The 23,756-nt window shown below is 37.4% G+C and overlaps 1 protein-coding gene across 1 annotated transcript; it reads right to left on the bottom strand.

Annotated features, from left to right (window-relative positions):
- Window positions 1-1,310: 1,310 nt before the first annotated feature.
- On the bottom strand, window positions 1,311-12,173 carry LOC107038498 (fatty acid synthase). The gene is made up of 10 exons (XM_015257637.1): window positions 12,026-12,173; window positions 10,813-11,063; window positions 10,460-10,691; window positions 9,663-10,375; window positions 8,075-9,569; window positions 7,582-7,977; window positions 5,551-7,514; window positions 4,173-5,471; window positions 2,228-2,734; window positions 1,311-1,653 (listed from the first exon to the last, which is right to left on the bottom strand). Exons 1-10 carry the CDS (start codon window positions 12,171-12,173, stop codon window positions 1,462-1,464), a joined length of 7,197 nt encoding a protein of 2,398 aa, XP_015113123.1. The 3' UTR covers window positions 1,311-1,461.
- Window positions 12,174-23,756: the final 11,583 nt, after the last annotated feature.

Below are 23,756 nucleotides of genomic sequence, written 5' to 3'. Positions count from 1 at the left end.
GCTGCAGGGAGTTCGTGCTGGACAAGTCACAGAAAGGAAAATTCGATTCTCGTGCCGAAGAGTGTGTTTTCGTCGGTTATTCGACGGGGTCGAAAGCGTATCGTCTGTGGAATCCAGAGAGTCGGAGGTTGATCGTCAGTCGTGATGTCAAATTCATGGATTCGTTTTATTTCTCAGACGACTTCGAGGATTTTTGTGGCGAGAAGGAAGATGACGTCGACAGTTTACCAGGGGATACATCGACGGTGGAGGTCACGACGGATTTGAGGCCGAGGAGGCCCAGTGAGAAGAACTGTGAATTTTCGACGCAGAGTTCCGAGTAGCCCGCCTCGTCATAAACCAGGCAGGCCGAGGCTTCATCATACTGGTTCCGTGGGAAGACCCAGGAAAATCGATTCACATTACGATGACGCTGAAGAAGGAATTGAAGATCTTGAGGTTCCATGTGATATCATGAATGACGTTTTCGACGATGGTTCAGCAGCACCGTTGACGGAAGCTGATGTTGGTGAATTCGTCCATTATACTGTTTTATCGGAACCTAAGACCTGGGAAGAAGCCTTCAGAAACTACTGCAGTCGGTTGGCCTGCAGTGCGACAGGATTACACTTTGGAATGATTCACAGTGTCCAGAGTCGAATCAAGAGCTCCACGACACACTCCAGATCCAAGCATATGGACGTTCGGCATAACAGACCAGATGGCTGCCGACGTGCTCACCAAAGGATTGACACATGCGTGTCATCTAAACTGTCAATCTTTATTGGGAATTGAAATTTTATAATTGAGTTGTATGTTGCAGAAGATCGTAATTGACCTGTCTGCTTTGAAGGGAAGGTATTGAGAAGAGGTATCAAAGGCAGCCTGGATACCGGCCGAGATCTTTTTATCGACGCCTGATATATCGTAATCCCGTCATCATGCGCGTCAATCTATCTGGTCGATTTTAATGGCAGACGTATAAATACGTGTAAATTTGTTGCTTAAATGTATCCTATTTTATTGTTGCAGTCTTTAATATATTTATTGTTAAATGAAGTGATTGTTTTTACTCGAATTGTTCCCCGAACTTACAACATAAGACACTGCACTCGATAAAAAAAAGGGAAAGATTAAGTTATACACCTAATAATGAGTTTACTTTTGTAATACCTCTACTACATGAGCCATTTCAGAAAATGTACTCTGCGCTTTTATTCTTATTTTTATGCGAAATATAAAAAACAACATTCAAAATATTTTCAGAATTATTTCTTTTATTTTTTAATCATTAATACTTAGTCTAATTTTCAACTGCTCAATTCATAAACAAAAGGTAGGAATCAGTAAGCTAAAACATCAGTACTAGTTCAAATTACAATGTGGTGAACATCAAAAGACATTCCTTTTCAATAATGAGAACTGGAAAATACAGCATATATTGAAGACTAATATGACGGAGCGAATGGTTTTTTTCCATTTCTAACTAGTTAATCTTCCATTACTCGCCTCATACATGGGGGTGAGAATCTTTCCGTTTTGCATGGTGATAGTTTCTACTGCCGTGACATCTTCAATTCGTTCTCCATTAATTACACGTGTTACGTTTGGATTATCGAGTATTGAAACGTGATCTCCTTCAAGAATGTGGCATTTTACTTTCCCCCTTGTTATCTAAAATATGTAAAACAGAGTTATAGAATGGTGGTTGGTTTGCAACGAAGTGGAAAACTATATTTAACGTAAGTCTACCCTTGTAGGAAGTAGAATGATATTTGGTTCGGGCAAAGAAGAAAAGTTTAGAGTGCAGAAATCAGTTGATTGAGACTATTTTTTATGCACATTTGTACTGAACAGCAAGCCCTCCGAAATATGTGGAAATCCGTATGGGAAGGGGCCCACTTCCGCGGTAGAGGATTTATACCCCGTTAATCTTGGCCAAATTCCGTCTATTTTAATCTGATAGTGAGGTGAAATGATCCTGATAGTGTGAAAAAGAGGATGTTATAGAAGATCGGAAAAATAATTCAAAATTGGTTTACATGAGAGTAGTGAAACCAAAAAATAGAATATCTCGGGAATTAGGTTTCGAAAAACTAGGAACTTCTTATTGCCGTACTTCCTACGTTGGAAGATTTATTTCTTTTAGGTGCAGTTATTCTACTGCCAAATTATGATACGGCTTTTCTTGAATCATTTGCGCCGAGAATCCCTAAAGCATTTATACGATTTGTTAAACTGAATTTACCTTACTAATATCATAATCTGCAGGTAAATTCTTCACGCTTTGAACAGACGGTTTCAGGAGAGTGATTGTAGATCTGAGAAGCGGAAAGCTAGAAATATCATAATTATTGAATGCAAGCGTCCGGTTATATATACAAGTCCAAATATTTCTTTGTTGCTCGGATGAAATTTTTAATGCCTTAGCGGGCACGAATTTTGTGAAGGCATCCAACTTTTCTTCCCAAGAGTTGCTCCGTTTGAGTTGCACAAATAATTGTCGAGAAAGTTTTGGCGCAATACGGTTAGCTATACTCAGCAGAAGTTTCGTCTGGAGTTCATTGTCGTTGTTTGATACAAACTGTTGATCTCTAAGGACTTTCGAAAGTAGCGGTGCCCCATCAATGAGAATTACTTTGCCTGTGAACGACTCAGCCTCTAATTTTCTCACTAATTCGATAGTAATAAGTGCTCCATACGAGTATCCAACCATCACAAAATCTCTTCGGCTGTCATTTTTCTTGAGGATGTACTGTACATATACCAATGAGTCATGATTTTTAAAGTATAGTCTCTATTCACAAATCTTTGACCCTTAAGTGGTCGCAACTCACCGAACATAGTTGGGCGCATTGAGATTTCAAAAGTTTTTAATAACTTATTGGTGTAAGTCTGGGTCAAAAAATATTGTTAATAGGGGAGAGTAGGGAACAACGGGCCGGCAGGGCAAAACGAACCACTGACAGAAAATTGGTGATTTATTTATTTTTTTCTTTCCTTCAAAACAGGAATTGAATGGGTTGAATTAAAAGTGAGTTTCTTGGATTGTAACCATCACAAGGGTTTTGTAGACAAGTATCGTTGAATCGCAATTTGATTAGATTTGCTAATCACCTCAAACCACAAATGACTTTAAAAAACCAATATTTCCTAGGAATCTGTGTCGAAAGGCAAAACGGATATTGTTATATTTATTTCTTGTCTAAACCAGCAGCGCGACAGAAGCCATTTGACGGATTACATATGACTGCTACTCTCCGCGATTTTTTTCCTCTCCTATTTTCCTTTCTACCAATTTCATTAGTAGTAGGATTCCGAATGGTTCCCAATGCTTGTTTTCAAAAAAATAAAATCATATATTCATATTATACGGCTTTCTCACACATTTTGAAGAAAAAACTGAAATCGGATTAATAGTTTTTGAGATATTGAGCAAAAGATTTTCAATACAAAGTTGAATATCTCCGAAACTACCGGTCCAATTTCATTCATCCAGAATCCCAAACTTTTTACTCATAAGTCCTAAAATCATATCAAGTTCCAAGTTTCTATCTCGATTATTTTTCAAGTTATTGTGCCATTTCAGCGAAAAAATGAAAAAACGAGAATAAAATATTTACTCAAGGTGTAATGGTCTTTTTGTAATTCTATTAAATAGGTGTTATCATGACTAGTATTTTGAGAAAAAAATCGAATCGGTCGAATGGTTCAGGAGATATGACTAAAAATCGATTTTCGAAGAATCGCTATATCTCAGGAATCGCTGAACTGATCGAGCTGCAATTTAGCACAAATTTGAATCTCAGTAGTACCAATTAGCAGCTAGAATTTCAGCATCTTTTTCTCAATAAACACACATACCTACACACATACAGACATTTTTTACAAACATCATTTCTTCACGTTTCATGACATTTCTAGGGATTTTTACCCAAAATTAAGAAATCGGAAAAAGGCACGAATACGAAGCAAAAACAAAAATTTTGAATTTCCTGTCAATGATCGGTTTTGCCCGCCTGGTTCGTTTTTGCCCTAGCATCTCCTATGTCCGATATATTTGAACGTAGAAATACAAATTTTTATGAATTTTTACTCACCAAGTTTTTGTGTGAAAAAATAAAAATCGAAAAACAGCTGGAATTCCTTCATTGTGCGACCACTGAAGGGTTAAAGAAAGAACAAATACTCACTGGTAACAATTCATCCGCCATATCCGGAATAGAAAGATGCTTCGTACGCAAATTATTCAATTGTAAACAAGTAGCAAAAGCCGTAATATTCTTTGCAAGATTCATAAATACAGCACCACAACCCTCAAAACCTGGAATCAAGAACACCTCTGGTCTTCCACTCTCTCGTTTTGTGTACAACTCCAAGCAAGTCTCCTTCATTGCTTCTTCCTTTCCAAGCAGCCTAATCATAAACTTCATCCCTACAAATGCCTCTTCCTCCATCACTTCCGCAGCCGTTTTTTCCTGCTCAGTATTTTTTGAGTCCCGCTCAATAAGCTTTGCGAAGGTCAAATCACGAATATTTTGTGCGGTTAGAAATATCTCGAACTCACGTTCCAATGTTTGCTTAATTTCCATAGCCATCATAGAGTCCATCCCAAGCTCAGCTAGTGATGTATGTACACCAACTGACTTCAAGTCTTTGATACCCATGATATTAAGGACAGTGTCAGCAATATTAAGACAACCCGAGCTACCAGCTCGATTTTCAGTAACCACCATGCTTGCAACGACGGGACACTTCTGATTGAGAAAGCCATCAAGTTCGTGAAGACAGGATGCGATTCTCTGCTGAAGAGTCCCCCCCATCATGACATGTTCGTCATTATTCTGCATGTCTACAACGATACCAACATCCCCGATTGCTCCCCACTGAATTGCAAGTGCTGGAAGGCTCTCACTAGCTCGTTTTTCGCAGATCCTTTCCATGATTGCATTTGACATTCCATAGTTTGCAAGACCTGCATTTCCACGGCCACAGGAAACTGAGGAAAAGACAACGAAATGGCGAAGTTTTGGGCACATTCTTCTTGATAATTTGTCAAGATTTTTTGTACTCCAAGCTTTGGCCTTGAAGGGCTCTTCGAATGTTTTTGGTGTTTGATTTTCGAAGAGACCATCCTTCAGAACGACTGCAAGATTGTAAATTGCATCAACCGGCGCTTGCTTCGATGCTAACGAAAGGATGTCTTCGCAATCTTTTGGATTTGATGCCTCCTTTCTCGCGATAATGGTGACCTTAACGCCGTAATTCTTCCATCGCTTGATTCTCATGCGTTGATAGCCATTCTTGATGCCTCCACGAGATGTTAGGATTATGTACTGAGCTCCACGGAGGATAAGCCAGTCTGCTAATTCCAGACCAAAACCACCGAGTCCTCCTAAAATTATGTAAGAACGGTCTGTCCGGCAGTAGTACCGTGGCAACGCTGGAATTAGAGTCCCCAGATTCGTTTCATCTTGAATTTTGAGTATTACCTAAAATTGAACAAGTGGTTGATAAGTGTCATTCATCCATGCAAGATCCTCCAGAAATCAATATATTTTTCATTTTCACCTTTCCAATGTGTTTCCCGGCAGCCATGTACTTAAAAGCAGATTCAATGTCACATCTATTAAAAATAGTGAAATTGAGTGGTTTAATAATTCTTTCATCAAGCAATCTCTGCACCAGTCTATGCAGTTTTCTCTTTTTTCCCGATGGCGCAGTTAAAAATTTGTCGAGCATTATTCCATAAAAACTGATCCCTTTCGAAAAGGTTGACATTCCTAGAATACTATTGTTAGCTATATCAAACTTTCCTATCTCCAAAAACTTTCCTCCTTCAGCTAGACATCGGACTGAAGCTTGCAACTTGTCATCGGCAAGCGAATTGAGCACAATGTCGACACCTTTACCATTCGTCTTATTCATCACCAATTGCTCAAAACTACTATCTCGAGAATTACCAATGTGATCTTCAGGAATCTGCGGGAAGGTTTTTTGAATAAAGGCTCTTTTCTCCCCAGTACCAACGGTCGTGAAAATTTCACATCCAGCTGAAAGTGCAAGATTGATAGCCGCCTGTCCGACACCACCCGATCCTGCGTGAATCAATATCTTATCTCCCTTTTTCATCTTTCCATGGAAGTAAAGAGCATAGCAACATGTAGCATAGGCACAAGGGACTGTAGCTGCCTCTTCCAAAGTCCAAGAATCGGGTACAGTCCACATAAGAGTCGAATCATAATGTAGAATGTTCGTTATAGCACAAGAACTGACCATGCCCATGACCCTGAAATCATTCGTCGTGATTCCAGCATATTCGAATCCGACCAAACACTCTGCTGCAATTCTAGTGCCATCAAAATTATCAGCAGTAAGTTTCCCAGTGGCCAGCATGATATCCTTGAAATTTATTGATGAGTAAACAACTCTAACGAGATCAGAATAGTTGGCATTCAATGTGATAGGCCCCTCCATCCAACGGAATGTGCTGAGATCGCCTCGTACGAGCTGCTTCGCCCAGACATGGTGAACAAGGCGTGGAGTCGGAGTGGGAAGAGGTAGATGTCTGTATGATCCCCAAATTCCCCCTGGTCTCAGGACATTTATTGCAAGATCTAAATTTAATTGATCCGCATACAGGGAATCTGAGAATGAGAACTTTGATGTATTCTGATCCTGGATCAATACCCCACGAATTATCTTGCCACCAGATTCCCTTCGGAGACATTTGACGAGGCCCAGTAGACCATTTTCCGACATTTTATCACTTATCAGTAGAACTCTGGAAGAACCTGAGTTTTCACGTTCAGATTCTGCTTGCAGTACTGCTTTCAAAGTATCAACCCAAGTAAACTTTCTATCGTCTACCTGGATTATCATGCCGGAATTCTGTATTTTATCAATTTTTCTAAGGACCCAGAACGTAGAGCGATCGACTACTTTTTCCGAAATGATATGAAGCCCATATTTCTTCGATGATTGCTCAATTTCCTCTAAAGATGAAGACTCGATTGTGAAGACAAAGCCGCCATCGCTCAGTGCTGGGAGAATATGAGTCAAAGTTACGGTTTTCTGAGAAGTTAGAAGATCTCGGCCAGCTAAGATCAGAGCATTAGTATCTGGAGTAAATCTTTTTGGCTCCGAGATATTTATGTTATGAGGTAGTTCTTTCGTGAAAAGATTCTGGGGCGTGGTTATATGCAGATCTGATTGAATCATTGGTAGGTCTGCTAGTATCTCTGCTATATGGTAGGACAGAAGCTCTTCAGGAGGATACATCTCTCCTATTTCCAAGGACTCTAGTACCTTCACTCTGATGCTCACTTGGTTTTCCACAGCCAGATGAGTCGCTAGGCAAACTGCTTCTTTCAAACACACTTCTGCACGATCTCTATGAGCTACGAACTGATATGTCTCCAGCACTGGCTCATTCAGTGTTCTTCTTCGAGATATTGAATGACTCTTCAGACCACGTATTTGAATTCCCCCTGAACTAATTGTGTCATGTTTCCGGTTGACAAAAACTGTGAATTCTATTGAGAAAAAAATTAGATTGTATAATTTCAAATTATTCATTAACTATTGAGTTTTGCATTGTACCTGGTTTGTCGCGTGACATTGATTGAATCTGTTGAGAATGTTCCCTAGTATCAATGACCAGTTTCTGTATCCTCGTAGCAACCACGAGACTCCTTGTATCAAGTCCTAACAGCATCATCTGTAGCATGTTGTCCATGAAAGTCACCCAGTTATTGTTCCAACGAATGGTTCCTCTGGTACCATCCAAAGTTGCACTTTTAATAGCTCGGAATAGCCCAGAGTACTGGTATCCCCGTATCCGAAGGTCTTTGTACAAGTCGTTGGTATCCAACTCTTCAGGTTCGTTTTCGTCTCGAATTGGGAATTGTATTTGTTCCAATTGGGCATCGTTCGTATGACGTACGACCCCAGTAACCACTGCTACACCATCTTCAATAATTTCGAATCTTCCGGTTCCTGCAATTACCATAAAGAAAAATCGAATATTTCGGGCAATTCATCCAACATGATTGTCATAAAATAGCGACAAATATGAAATCGAAAAGGATTTCACCTGTCTGAATCATGATGGTGATGTCCACTGGTTCTTCAGAAATCGTAGTAGCTCTCAAGAAATCAACATCCTCAAAAACAATGGACATCTCCGTAAACAATAACCCCCTCATCAAACCAACAGTTTCCCAGACAAGCGTCAAATATCCAGTGGCAGGTAAAACATTCCTCCCGTCGATGATATGTCCAGCCATGTACTCAAATTCTTCATCAGAAATGGATAATTCCACCTGTCTCTCTCCAGAAGTGGTCCGATCCTTCTGTTTGTAGCAACTGACGAACCAGTCTTCAGAGTGATCCCACTTGATAAGAGGAGATATCATAGGAGTTCCTCTGGATACTGGGAATTTCACTTCAGGATACAACTTCCAAATTTCTGGTTGCAGCCCTACGTCATATAGCTCTCCAATTGCCTGCAGGAATATTTCAGCATCGTCCTGTTGTCCGTCCTGAATAAGGGGGATAAGAGTCCATTGAGGAGGAAGAGATTCATCCAGAAGGTCTTGGAGGAAGTTATGGGGCGTAATTTCAATTATGACAGCGTCTTCAGGGATAAGCACAGACGATTCTGCAAATAGAATAGGAGAGAGGAAATTGTTTGAGTGATATTCTGCAGAAGATAGTCTGGCTGGAGAAGAGTTCCACTGTGATTCAGGTATTGATGTGCTGAACCATCTAGAACTTTTTACTTTGGGCTGTGGAATGACTTCCTTCAGGTATGCCAAAAGCTTGGGTCCAATTTCTGCCATGTATTTTCTGTTATAAACAATAGTACTGCAAGGAATTTTTTGAGTTGAAATATCGACGGCTGTCAGCCGAGCCATGAGAGCTTCTATTGACGCTGTAGGTCCACTTATTGTTGAGCTTTCAGGGCTGTTGTGCCACACGACTTCGATGTCTGGTGGACATAGATTTTCAAGCTCCTTCGAACCCAGACTAACAGTTGCCATTGAAATGTCAATTGATTCCGTTCTTAATAGAACTAGAGCTAATGAATATGCTGCTAGGATGGTTTGCTCGGCTGTAAGTGAACCATCGGCGTAGGCACAGCCCAGCTCTCCAAATGCGTGTCCAATCATACCATCTGGGAATATTCCCAAGGTTGTTAAAAGGTCTACTAGACCAATCTGCATTGCAGTTATTCCAACAAATAGACTCACGATATTGCCAGAGGTCAATCCGTCAGGATTCATCAGGATGCTGTATATGTCAATTCCTTTGGATTTAAGACTTGCATGGTATCTGTTGATGGTGTTTGCAAAGACTTGGAATCGCAAAAGAGACGGTCTCATTGTTAGCCACTGAGAGCCCACTCCTGAGAAAACAAACCACACTGGTCGCCTGATTCCTGGATAATGCTTGATCTTTTGAAGCTTCTTTCCGAGTTTGCAGCCACCGACAATGGTGTAGCCCCGATAAGGATGACGTGAGAGTTTCTCTGCGTAGAGATCGTGTAATAAGCGAATGTATTCTATGTCAACTGGACGATTTTCAACCTGAGGCCAGAAATATTGATTTTCAATAATGAAAATATTTATCATTTACATTATCACTCATAATTGTTCGAAGAAATGAATAGATCTACTTACATCTGTCAAAATAGAGCCAACAGCGTCTTCCGTCCTTCCAGATGCAACGACCAGTCTCGGAAGATCATCCTGAGGTGCACCGCCATTGATCTTCTCCTTAGAATTTGACTTAAGGACAACATGAGCATTAGCACCACCGAAACCGAATGAGCTGATGCCAACGTATCCGCCATTCCAAGGTGTTGGTTCAGTAATAACCTTCAACCTTCCATCCTGAAGAGCTTTGACACCCTCTCGTGGCTCTTTATAGTGTAAATTTGGTGGGATAGTACCACTCTCATAGGCGATAATGATCTTAGAAATTTGAGCCATACCAGCAGCTGCTTCAGCATGCCCCATGTTCGATTTTACTGCACCAATCTTCAATGGCGCCTCTTTCTCAGAGTGAAACACAGATGCAATTGCTTTTAGCTCCTCAGGATCTCCTACTTTCGTTCCAGTGCCGTGCGCTTCAAAGTAAGCTACTGAAGATGGTGGTACTTTACACTCTTTATAGATATCCTTTAACAGGAGACTTTGAATCTGACTAGATGGGAACGTGATTCCTTGCGGTTTGAAGCCATCGCAATTCGTTTTCACATGAACCACAGTCGCATAGATACGTTTTGCACCCATGGCTTTTTGGAGATAAGCAACAGCAATGGTCTCACTCCTCACGTAACCATTAGCGCCGTTATCGAAAGATTTTGAGTGACCATCAAGAGACAGGACACCTAGAAAAAGACGTGATTTCCTCGATCATCTGGTAAACTTCTTCTCCTCTGTTTATCTTTAAAAGTAATTCAATTTGAATCCACCTAAACGAGCATACTGCATTGACATGTTCGGATGAAGACAAAGATTGGAAGCACAGACGAGGGCGTTATCACACAGGCCAGTCCTTATAGCACTATATGCATGTTCCATGGCATAGAGACTCGAGCTACAGGCAGAGTCAACATTATAACTTGGTCCCTTTACCCCGAGCCATCGAGACAATCTGTTCGCCAACATAGATTTACAGGTTCCAATCATACCAAGGCCATCGCCCTATTTATCCGAATCAGATTAATTCAATCAGTAAATTTTCACAATTCAAGGCTATTATCATGAAGTGAACGATGAATTCTATTCTTTCAGTTCATGAATACGGGAAGAAAATTATTTGAACCTGATGTTTTTCATAGATCCAAGTGTACTCAGACTCTACGAAACAAGTCGCAACGAATACGCCTGTGTTGGTGTCCCTCAAATTCTCGGGATTAACCCCAGCATCAACGATAGCTTCGTAAGCGTGCTCCAGCAGCATTCTTCCTTGAGGATCCATAGTATGCGATTGCTTAAAGTCGCAATCGAAAAATTTGGCATCAAACTTTTCGGCATTATTGACTTTACCAGTTAATCTTGGAAGATCTCGTTGATCTGTGGATAGTTTATAGGAAACTGTAAATTCTTGAATGAATAAATGAGTGGAATTATTTTAATGTCTGTGCGCTGAATGAGGCAATACCTAAGTATTTGATTCATCGAATTCTGTCTATACTATGGATTCGGTATCTATATTGGATTGATCAGTAACCTACGGAATTGTATCAATTTTTCGTAATGAATTAATCTGAATCATAGCTTTTTTTCGAATGAACATGGGAAGAAGGACATTTATGAAAGTAAAATTCCATTATATTCTTACAATTAATGCAATTTTTTATGGAAATTTTACAATATTCCGAAGTTATTTGGCAATTTGATTTGAATGCTTGGTACTCATAATTTTGGGGTTGGATTTTCTTTCTTATTTTCTCCACTAAAAAATGAATGATCTAAAGATGCAGAAAACAAAAAAATTTCTGAAAAGACATTTCATGTTCTTCGAAGAAAAAATTCGCAAGAATACCATTTTCTTTTTTAATTTGCGTGGTGTTCATCCGAAGTCCAAATCTTAGAAAATGCCTTGGGACGGGGATACATAACTCCTTAAAATTCTCCAGTATGTTTGTCAAAAATTGCCCGATTTATTGTAAATACTAGAGATCCCGGGTTAGATCTCTGGCACTAACGAATTACGTTCAGAATTTTTTGATTTCGTCAAATAATATAAGGACACTATTAAAAATGTGGGAAATCAAAGTTTCAAATACTGAGAGTAATAGAGTTAAGCATATTGGAATCATGTACACACATCCTACAGTTTCACATATCTTGAGAACCTAACTGACTATAATTAATCATCACCATGGGTAATTACATTCTGATCATTGCCTTGAAATACTGTCATAATATCGTAGCCTATAAGTTATACAGAAAATAGTTGTAAGCTTCGAAAACGAGAAAGAGTCCACAGCCATCACTAATGATGAATATTCAAATAACCGTCAGTAACTTACACAGTACCCAACGACGATCATCATCTGTTATCAAATCAACTTTGTTCATGAGATTATCACGGAACTGAATGAAATTATTAGACTCTGGAAATCTGCCAGAAATCCCAGATATAACAATTTCATCACTAGTATTCATGGCTGCCTTCATCAATGGCATTGACTCTTGGAAAATGTATACACTTCAATTTTATTCTTGTGTTACTAGACGAATTTATTTACTAATGAACTTGATTTTGAATTCTCAAGATACAAATGAGTTAGGAATTCACATCGCCGTGCACTACACTCCCAAAATGGTTTGCGCTGCTCTTACCTTTTTATAATTCGCCTCCTTCCCACGTTTCCGAATTTACCATGCGAAAGAAACGATTTAATTACCCTTCCGGGTTAATTCAATACTATTAACTTTTCTTTTGATGATTGCGTTAATCAAATTCACATACTAGATAATGATTTCCGTTCGGTACGATTTTACCATTTTAGCTTTTTCTTTATAATTCCCCTCTCCCTACTCTCCTGGATTGCCCATGCGAATTAAGACGATTCCATTACTTTCCTCGGTTAACTCACCTACATTATGCAATTCTTTGACAATAGTATTAATTAAACTCACAAAGTACATGATGAATTGATTGAATAGCATTAAGTAAACTCACAAAGTAGACAATGGATTTTGGTTGCAGGTTAGGGTCTATTCGATCCCACCAAATGCTCATTCGTTAATAGTTAACGAATGTATATTTGAGGAGGCTTCCTTTCGCCATTCAAGTGAACCATTCGTTAACTATTAACGAATATTCATTTGCTCATATTCAACTCTACCATTCGTTAATAGTTAACGAATCTCGTTTGGAATAAATGAATCATTCTATCAGTGTAATATTAAAGGTTTGTCTTCCTCATGGGCGCGATCCATCGAGTGATTTCGCAGATATTCAACTTTTTGTAATAAACGATTCCATCAAAAAGTTTAATATTTTCCTGTAGACACTCTGCAGCATATGGGTGCTCGTCACAGGGATAGAGCGTATTATATTTGTTGAAAAACTTTGAAATTTCCCTGAAAAAGCGTAGTTTTTCAATCGTTAGGCAGTATTTTTGTGTGGCATTGTGAATATTCAGTATGAGCGGGATTAATATTTTCGTTTGTAGAGTAGTAATCTGCAACATAGATTACTACTTATGGAAAAATAAAAATGAAATCAAAGGAAATAATTGAATCAGAGTATAACAAAATTTGTATTTATAAGAAAAAGTTTTAATAAAATGATTTTATATGTGAGTTGAGAGTGGAATTTGATGATTTCTAATTGCATTTGATAAAAAAAATCATTGAGATTCAGGGAAATTTTTTTTTGATGAATTCTGCTCAATTAAAATCGTCATCACCACAAATTTCTTTTTGAACCAGTTAATAATAATCTGAGAAAAAAATTCTAAAAATATTTATTAAAATTATTTATTCTTAGAAAATTTCCGACGTCTTTCAGATCACTTTGATAATGGAGAAAATTATGTCTAAATCATTTTTAAATGAATAATTACACCGGATCATCGAACAAAACGGATGGATGGATGTAAAATTCCCCTGAATTGTGATTTGATTTGATTTTTAATTTCAGTATGGTAATTTGAAATGGAAAAAAAATATGTTCACAGCAGACATAATATTCGGAAACTCCCGTATGAGATATTTGTGGACTGGAAAAGAAATATTTTCATTCAGACGATTTACGAACTTTGAATAATGAGTTATCTATCAATAGATTCCGAAAATAATGGTACGGGTGGCTAATATACCCCCATACAATAATGTCCATGCGCTATTAGGCAGTAAGAATAAAGACAGAGAAGCGATCTATAAAATAAAAGCATTTCTATAAAATGGATATCAATATTCCTTAGTATCTAAGATTTCAGAATGGTTTATTTCATTTATATGCCTATCACAGGAACTGGAAATTGCCACGGATCCATTCGGAAGCTTATTACCAATGGAATTGGTATAAAAAAAAAGAATATTAACGCAAAAAGAAACAGCCATACGTTTTCTGCGAAGTAGGCCCGAACCCCTGCTTGTTTTATTATGCTTCCTTTCTCAATCCCGAATGGGTCTCTTTGCGTACAACGCCCAATAATTATTGTGATATCTCAATTTTTTGGGGATAAATATTGTTACGTATTTGCGCTTTTCGCCCGTCTCAACCAACTTTATGTACGATCGTCCCTTTCTTTTTCGATATGCTTTCATCTTCGTTTCTAGTCCGCGGACGCGTAATTTCTTTTTGTATCTCTTTTTTTCCCCAAAATCTTTAATTAACAGCTATTTATTTAGTAAATGTACCCATTCCTTACAAAATTATTTGATCCGTGTCTTTCTCACTCTCAGTATAAATAATGTTCTTCTTGTTATTTTTTTGTGATTTGAGGGTATCTTTTCTGTGTAAAATTTAGAGCCAATATAGACGTCTACATTTCAGCATGAAACATTGGTTGTTCGTACATTTCTTGTCGGAGAAGAGCCCCAATGCCCTGTTTCCACTTCAAACTACCCCTCTCTCCACAACTGACCCCCTGAGCAGCGCGAGCATCCTGTCATCTTTCCTTGGCCCTTTAGTTTCAAGTTTTTCTGTTTCTTGTGACTTTTGATTTTCGTCGTATTTTCCACCTCGAAACATTTTCGGTTTGTTGTTTCCGTCGAAACAAAAAAAAACAACTGGCGCCCAATCATCGAGTTTTTTTTCAGTTTCTGACATCACCAAGGGAAAAGGGCGAGTTAACATTCATTTTTATCCCCAGTTAAAATTAAACACGGTTATAGTTTATTAACTTTCCTTTAGTATTGGGAGTACTGATGTTTTATTCCTCTTATGATTCAATTGATTAAAATTCAATTAATTAGATTAAGCGGATTACACTTTTTTTTTCTTTCGATTGAAACTCAGTATTAGGGCAGGGTGGGGCAAAACGGCCCCCCTTCAATTGTCAATAACTTGTGAATGACATTGTGAAAATTCCCAGTTTCAACTTCATTTTGAAGATAATTTTTCATTCTTCAAAACGAGCTCTAACTCATCCCAATCGGATTATTGAATCGGAAAATATTGACGATTGAAGGGGGGCCGTTTTGCCCCATCCTCCCCTATATTTTCCTTTTGCCCAATCTGAGTCTCCCCCTGGGCCTTTCTCTGGGCTTCGGATTTTGTTGTTTCATTTTCTTTTCAACTAATACATTGACACAATTTTCTCCCGCCAAAACATTGCAATAATTTTCCATTCTACTGAATGGAAAATTATTATTCTAATCAGTACTTCCAATAATACAAAAAAGTTGATGAACAAAAATTGATAAAAAAATTTTTTTGCTTGAATTGCGTCAAACAGTCGTATTTTCGACTGTTTCATTTTGCCCCACTCTCCCCCACATAAGGAAAAGAAGAAATCTATAATCGGGACAATAAATCAAGATGACATGTTAGCTATCGACAAATTTAGCGAATTAAAAATTGATTCCTCATCCTCGAAGAGTCGACATTCGAGCGGCGCGAAATCCATTTCTAATTCACTACATTTGTCGATAGTTTACATGTCTATTTGATTTACTGTCACGATTATAGATCTGTTTTTTTTCCTTATCTATATCAATTTAATTTCCTACAATGAAAACGGATTGTGACAGAAAAACCGGGACGTTTTTGTTGCAACCCGCTCAACGGGTTACACCCACACACAGAACACGCTGTGCAGACTATCCGCATAAATGTGCAGATAATCTGCATAGTTATGCGGGATTCACACATAAGCCGAAGTCACTCTCTTATGTGCAAATCATGCATAAATAGTGCGTGAATCATGCGTAGTTATGCAGATTATTCGCATAGCTATGCATGAAATACACAATTTTTATGCGGATTATCTGCACATCTATGCGTACTTTCCGCACAGATTTGGCATGATTTACACATAAGGGCAAAATTTTGATGAGGATACGTCTATGTTTTCGTTATGAGGAGTCGTTTTATGAAATTGAGCTTACAGGTCTAGATCTTTCTAGAAAATTCAAGGGACTTCAGGGAGTTTCTAGAAAGTTTGAAAGAATTCAAGGAGTTTCTAGAAAATTCTAAAATGTTCAAGAAATTTTTAGAAATTTCAAGAAATTGCATGGAGTTTTTAGAAATTTCGAGAAAATTCAAGGAGTTTCTAGAAAATTCTAAAATGTTCAAGAAATTTTTAGAAATTTCAAGAAATTGCATGGAGTTTTTAGAAATTTCGAGAAAATTCAAGGAGTTTCTAGAAAATTCTAAAATGTTCAAGAAATTTTTAGAAATTTCAAGAAATTGCATGGAGTTTTTAGAAATTTCGAGAAAATTCAAGGAGTTTCTAGAAAATTCTAAAATGTTCAAGAAATTTTTAGAAATTTCAAGAAATTGCATGGAGTTTTTAGAAATTTCGAGAAAATTTAAGGAGTTTCTAGAAAATTCAAGGAAATGCAAGAAGATTCTAGAAATTTCAAGAAAAATCAGGGAGTTTCTGGAAATTTTAAGTGAATTCAAGAAGTTTCTAGCAACTCTGAAGAAATTCCCGGAATTGCTAAAAAATTGAATAAAATTCTTAGGCGTTCTGGAAATTTGAATAAAATTTGAGTTTCCCAAAATAATCGAGGAATTTCTAAAGTTTTAAACAACATTCAGAAAAAAAATTTTTAAGGGGAGACCGCGGTGAAATTTGAAAGTCTCGACTCGGCCTCAACAGCCATTGGATGACTTTTGATATATGAAGGGATATATAAAAAAGTGAGAAAAATTTCGGACTCGAACCGTTTTGCCCCGTGTATTTACCAAAAACGTCATTTTTCACGTTTTTAGCTTAAAAAGGCTCGGACCACAGTTTTCATCCGATTACAACTTTTTTTTTTTTTTAATGTTTGTTATACTCCAACGAAAAAGTATCCGTTTTACTTTATATTTATTAGATGATGAGAAAATGTTTTTTTTTTACTTTTTATTTTTTTTCCTCTTTTTAGCAAATGCTTAAATTCGTTGTTTTCCCCCATTGTTTTTGTTATAATATTTCGATTACGTATGATCACAACGTGGAATAACGAAAAACAACTAGTTTTAGCATTTGCTAAAAAGAGGAAAAAAAATAGAAACTAAAAAAATCGTTTTCTCATTATCTGATAAATATAAAGTAAAATGGATACTTGGGTTTGTTCGTTGGAGTATAGCAAACATTTAAAAAAAAGTTGAAATCGGATGAAAACTGTGGTACAAGGGGCATTTCTAAGCTCAAAACGTGAAAAACAACGTTTTTGATGGATATGCGAAGAAAATGAATTCTTACTTTTTCACGTTTCAGCCATGTTCTCATTTAAACCATTAAAATGCAACCTGAGAAATCACTCTCATACCACTCAGGAGAAAAAAATTAGCGAAAAAATCCCCGTAATTGACTTTTTTGACCTTGCGTTTTTATGTGGAACTGCATCAATAGAATATTTTCTATTTAACAATTCAAAAGAACTGTCTAGCAAATTTGCGAGGATTTTCTACTAAATTTTTTCGTGCGTACTTATTTTCTTCAACTTATTTACCTTTTATAGGAGAGGCTGAGACAAACTGAAACCTTAGCTACCCACAGCGTGATGAAGAGTCGAAACTAATACAACAAACAGCGCTCTTTCACTTTCCTCTACTGTTCTATTTTGTCCCATTATCCCCTTAAATTATTGATTTAGAATTTACAATTTTTTATTGCTTTCTCTATGAAATTCCGAATTGTTGAAGTCGCAATTCGTTAAAGTTTCGGTGAGCGGTACTGGCTTTTTTTTCTGCGGAACTCTTATGGGCGGAACATGCATAAATAGTGCAGATAATCTGCAATTGGTTACTAGCAGATTTCATGCATACTTTATGCATATTTCATGCATAACTATGCAGACTTTACACATAGTGGGAGGTTCGCGGAGCTTATGTGTAAAACCTGCATAAGATTGCAGATAATCTGCACAACGTTTTCTGTGTGTACGTTCGGGAATGAGTGCAGCGAGCGACCAACAACCCAGTGGTTCATTTGATAATTGAGACGCCACTTAGAAAGACGCTACGTAGTTTGTAGTGTATTATTCTACACCCATTTACGTGTATTATTTTTCGCTTAAAAAAACACAAATCAGTGAAAACAAACGCGTATTTTCTTGTACGACCTCCTGGAGTCCGCAGAGTGTATCGAAACATCGTGTTATCAGCAGAAACACTGTCTGTCCGAGAGAAGACAAAAATACAAAATAATACAACATCAACAATTGATATTTTCTTTTTGACGGCGGTAGAAATAGATTTTGTAACAAAACAGGGCCAAGTCAAAGTTTGAGTTGGTTATTATTGGGCAGTAGAAATTTTTGAAGAATACAAAGAAATGAAAAAGAAAGCCAACTCAGCAATGTCGCATGCACGAACATAGTGCACAATCAGATTTCTATGAAAAAAATTGTTTCAAATCAAATAAGGATTTTAAAAAATTCTTTATGAAATAAAAAATTAGTAGAGGGAGAACCAACATCCTTGGCGCGGATCAAAAGATAGCGGATTAGATTGATACTATTGATACGATTGATACAGTGTGTTGAAAAACTCCGCGCCAAGAACGTTGGTTCTCCTTCTAGTAATTTTTTATTTCATGAAGAATTTTTTAAAATCCTTATTCGATTTGAAACTATTTTTCTCATAGAAATCTGATTGTGCACTATGTTTGTTCATTCGACATTGCTGACTTGGCTTTCTTTTTCATTTCTTTGTATTTTTCAAAAATTTCTACTTCCCAATAATAACCAACTCAAACTTTGTCTTGGCCCTGTTTTTTTACAAAAACATTTGTTTTTGTTTTTTTTAGGGAGATTTCATTATTTTTTTCAAAATAACCAAGGAATTGTTTTTATATCCTATAAATTTTTTTATTTCCAATTCAATTCGGCTCATTTATTTTTCACACGATAAATCATCTTTTCAATCAACAATCGAAGCAAAACAAATAATTGCACTTCACAGTCATCATTTCCACCGACTTTTAATTACTTATTCCAGATTTTCCGACTTAATTTGCTTCTTCCAAAATTTATTTATGCACGGAACCCAATTGAAAAATGTGGAATTCATCGTTTATGCACCAAATTCAATTTGTAAATTCCCGGACTCCTTCCTTGGTGTGTGTGGCTGTATTGCAGTGCTACCAACTGCGTAGCAAAAAAATGATAGGAGATAATGTGAAATAGCAGAATGTGTATGTGAACCCGTTGCTATGCGCGTAATTTTTTAAATATTGATTGGAATAAAAAAATTGTTAGATCAATGAGAAAGTTGTGGTCGATTTATATAATATAACTAAGATTATTTTTTATGTAGCTTGTCACATTTATATTTTATTTAATGGATATGAGTCGCAGGTAGTGGAGGGAGTAGTTGCTTCGTGTATAGATACACGGCAGCGTTCGGCCAGTTTTGTACAGTCAGAGTCAAAACTTTTTCTTGGCCTATACGCTGCCGCGTATCTCGATATTTTATCGAATGAATGAAAAAAATTTATATATTTGATTCTCATGACTTCACCTTGATGGTTTCATCCCTCCATTTACCCCCTTTCATGTTTTCCTGCTTTCATGTTTAATCCTTCTTGCATTAATATGCTGCATTTCTTTTCCTCCGGGTTCTACCCCCATTAGCCCCTACGCCATTCCCCACTCCTTGGCAAATAGATGAAATCGAAAAATTAAAATCATTTGCAACCGCGAAATCACCAAAAAATCCCAGGCGATCACATGAAATCAATGATTGCATTAAATCATGGAAATCTCTCTGAAATCACATGAAACCAGCAATCACGGTGTCATCGGATTTCCAAGTGAATGGACTCTCGGCCCTGTTAGTCAAAAGACCCGTCAGAATAAATTTATATCTACAGTAAATGCATTCCATAGTTGGAAAATTTTAGGCATTCGTCATACTGTGCTTTCATTCCGCCATTTGGGATTGAACATCGACTACATACTTCATATGTAGTGCTATTATTGGCAAATAGTGATACTATTTCATAGTATTCCATAGCCAAGAGGTAGGCAGGCGCACATGTGTTTTCAATTTTGAGGGACCGACGGTGAGCGGGCCCATAAACAGCATTTTTTAACAGCACTTTTTTTGACGAATTTTCTCGATTTTTTTTTAAATCAACGGAGATTGTTTATTAGAAAAATATTGAGCGAATGTGTTTTACATTGAATTCAGAATGCACCTTTCTTTTTTTAGGTCGGTTCGGCAATTCTACAACGAGATAGCCGCAGTCGACATGTCTATTAATTAAATAAATAATTATTACAATATTGAGTTTTTCTTCTCTCGATGGCTTCCAATGGGTTCAACGAATCTATGGAAAAATTGACGATTTAAAAAAAAAAATTTCTTATGTATGGTAGCGGTTCAAAGTCTGCCGACTTGTACGGACCTTGAAAATCGAGGGGTTTTTCGGCTTCTCACACCGATTATAAAGAAACTAATCAAATTAAAAACTTGAAACTTCGTGTTGGGCGAGTGAAATATTTATATTACACAGTGCAATTGGTCCCATATTTTTACAATTTTTTTTCGTCGAGTTATAGACGTTTATTTCGAGTGGTCTCTACTTTTGACACCGACAGTAGCCTATCTCCCCCGAATTAATCCACCTAGTAAGCGGCAGTATTTCAACTGCACCTACACATTTCTTCGATGAATTAAACGAAGGGTGAAATCCTCAAACAATAATCGCACAACTCGTTAATATCTCGCCCCACGCCGCGAGAATCGGATCCATAAAGTTAAATTTATAAGATTCCTTTAATAACACAATAAATAAACTAATAACAAAACTCACCATAAACCGACCCAAAAAACAACAAAAATCTGTATCTACAAACGCGAAATTAATCTTTCATTGATTAACTTCTTTATCTCTTCATTAATAAATTAAGGCCCTGGATCGTTATCTAACTCACAACTATTTGAAACTCTCGGGAATCTTTGGATCGCACAAGTAATTTCCCAGAATTCCCGGAATTGTAAATGTCATTAGTCGTAAATTTAATAGCTGAGTCACTGATAAGTAGCAAAAAAATGAAAAACCTGGAAGAATTATCCATTTAATATTTTTATGATTATTAATCAAAAGGTATGAAAGAGACTAGTCCGTGAAACGGTTATGATAAGGGAAGAAATTCCGAAGCTCGTGTAATTAATTTTCTATAATTACTCTCCCAATGACCCTTGATACCTATTAAGCAACCAATGACTAAGAGAGCATTAATACACCCCTAGGAATATCAATTTTGATGGCGCCATTTGCTTAAGTAATTTTCCTGGCAGAGAAACCCACTTCAATCGGATCTAAGGGTTTGAAAATTTAGGAATGTGTAGGGGGCGTGTGATAAGACTCCTAGAGATAGTCGTTTTGATAACATAATTTATTAGGATATCCTCCCGGGTGGAAATTCAAATCACCCTGAAATAAAGAACTGATTAGTAAAAACAGGTTTTGGATCAGATTTGTAACGTTTGTTTGGATCCTTCCCAGTCCCTAGCGAGAGCTAGGAAGCAGCAGACCCTTGAGAGTAAAAGCAATGTCGAATAATAAAATAATTTTGGGGCCTCCTTTTGGGTTTCAGTCGTGAATCCGAGTGTTTATTACTCGGGACTAGCGACCTGAAATTGCCAACATTTACGTGGGAAAGGTCTTTCTTCAAAAAAAAAAAAAGGAATGAGTGGACCCAGACCTTTTCTTCAATTGCTGGAACGTGCTATAGTTCGTTCAATTGTAGGATCAGGGGATTTCCCAGTTATTTATGATTCGAATATTACTTCATTAGACCTTTCAACTCTCTTCATCGTCTGTCTATCGTTATATTGGCTTAAAGACACAAAAAAATATTGACAAAATGAACAATAAATAAATTTTAATGAAATGTAATTTTTGCTCTTTTTCGTTGGCGACGAAACAACTCTTTAAGCAATTTTTGTTGGAATTCATTCCCTTATGCTTGCCTCTCCATCGTTCTCATCTTCAGCTTGCTCCTTATTCTTATCTCAACTTCGAGCATTATTTAGGGCAGTTCCCAATGCCTCCATTTGCTTGTCTTTGAAAATGGACTTCCCCTTTTTTTGCCTCTCATAAGTAATTTGAGCTGGAAAAAGGAGTATTTTCATTTTCTTTCGTTGTTAATGTTATAGTAAAACATTGAAGGATCCGAAGTGGACCAGGAATGTATAGTCTAATTTGATCAGCTTTGACCAATCAGGATAGAAACAGAAGTGACTGAGCCATACGGGATCCAGATAACCTCCGATCAAGCAATCTTGACCAGTATTGGATTTAAAAGTGATTTACACTAAGAAACCTGAGCGAAATTTCCACTGGAGGTCCCTGACAGAAAATTCCCTTTAAACTCGGATCCAGGGGTGTAATAATTAGAAGGTGTGTGGGAAGCATGTGATAACCCCCCCCCCCCCCCCCCNCCGGGAGATAGTCGTTTTGATGACGCCATTTATTTGAATATTTTCCCTCACAGAAAAAACCCTTCAGTCGGATCTAGGGGTTTGAAAATTTAGGATGATTCTACCAGGACTCTTTCCAGATCATTTTCATGGAATCCCACCGGGATTTTACCCAGAACATTTCCCAGGAGTCCTTTCCTCCTGGATGGACATTTTCCAGGTGCCCCACCAGGATTTTTCGAAGAATTTTTCCCATGAGTCCTAGATATTTCCAGGATTTTACCCAGGATTTTTTCCAAAATATTTCGAATTATCTCTTCAGAACTTTCTACGAGTCTATCCATAAAAAGCATCAAAAATTGTTCTGAAACATCCTGCATATTTCTTATTTTTCATCATTGATATTTTGTTCGAGAGAAACAATTCTGAAATGTTATTTCAATTACTATCGATCGATACATTTTTTTCGGCCCGGCGGATGCGAAGTACCCATTTCTACACCCCCTTCACAGGAGAGAAATCTGACTTTGCGCCTACGTCGAGGCGAAAAATGGCGTTCTAACCACGGGAGATAAAATAAAGGACCGTTACCTACGTGCTTATGACCCTCGCCTTCGGCTCGGGTGGTAATTCCGCACGTGGACACGACTACTTCATTTTACCTCCCTAGGTTAGCTATATATTATTAATTTCTAGTGCGTAGTTCTAGTTCCAATTTTTACAGGTATCTTATATGCATTTCTATAGACAAACTAGTTCGTTTAGTCTAGTTCTAACAATGAACGAATCCGTCAGTGTATCTCTTGTATATCGGGTAGGCATTCAAGTGCATTCAAACTAAGAATTTAGGAGGGGGGCGAATAGGTTAGAGAGGGGGGAGATCCTGTTATTATAGTGTCGAAAACGGTAGCCTTAAGAACTACACAGAGAAATTTTCTAGAAAAGTTCTACTGCAAGTATTGAAAAAAATTACAATCCACCGTCTGGGAAAAATTCTAGGGCTGTTAAGGTAAAATTTCTGGGGAATTCTGTGAAATTTCCACAAAAATACGGGGAAAAATTCACGTTTTCCCCAATAAAATTTCTAGTGCTGGTACTGGAATTTTTCCTGGCCGTTACTTTGCGCCTCTTTTCCCGTGCTAACGCTAGAATTTTTCTAAAAAATTTCTCTCCGTGGATTCTGTGGGGCTGTATAAAGTATAGGTGCGAGAGAGAAG

This window comes from Diachasma alloeum, unplaced genomic scaffold (genome assembly GCF_001412515.2).
Source record: "Diachasma alloeum isolate Michigan unplaced genomic scaffold, Dall2.0 Dall_scaffold_00284, whole genome shotgun sequence".
NCBI lineage: Eukaryota > Metazoa > Arthropoda > Insecta > Hymenoptera > Braconidae > Diachasma > Diachasma alloeum.
The sequence above is the reverse complement of the archived record's forward strand: the minus strand, read 5'-3'. Positions and strand labels throughout refer to the sequence as shown.

Coding starts and splice junctions, on each gene's coding strand:
- LOC107038498 (XM_015257637.1), bottom strand. CDS start 12,173: ATGAAGGCAGCCATGAATACTAGTGATGAAATTGTTATATCTGGGATT. Junction 10,692..10,812: donor GGATCTATGAAAAACATCAG/GTTCAAATAATT, acceptor TCGGATAAATAG/GGCGATGGCCTTGGTATGAT. Junction 7,515..7,581: donor AATGTCACGCGACAAACCAG/GTACAATGCAAA, acceptor TTTTCTCAATAG/AATTCACAGTTTTTGTCAAC.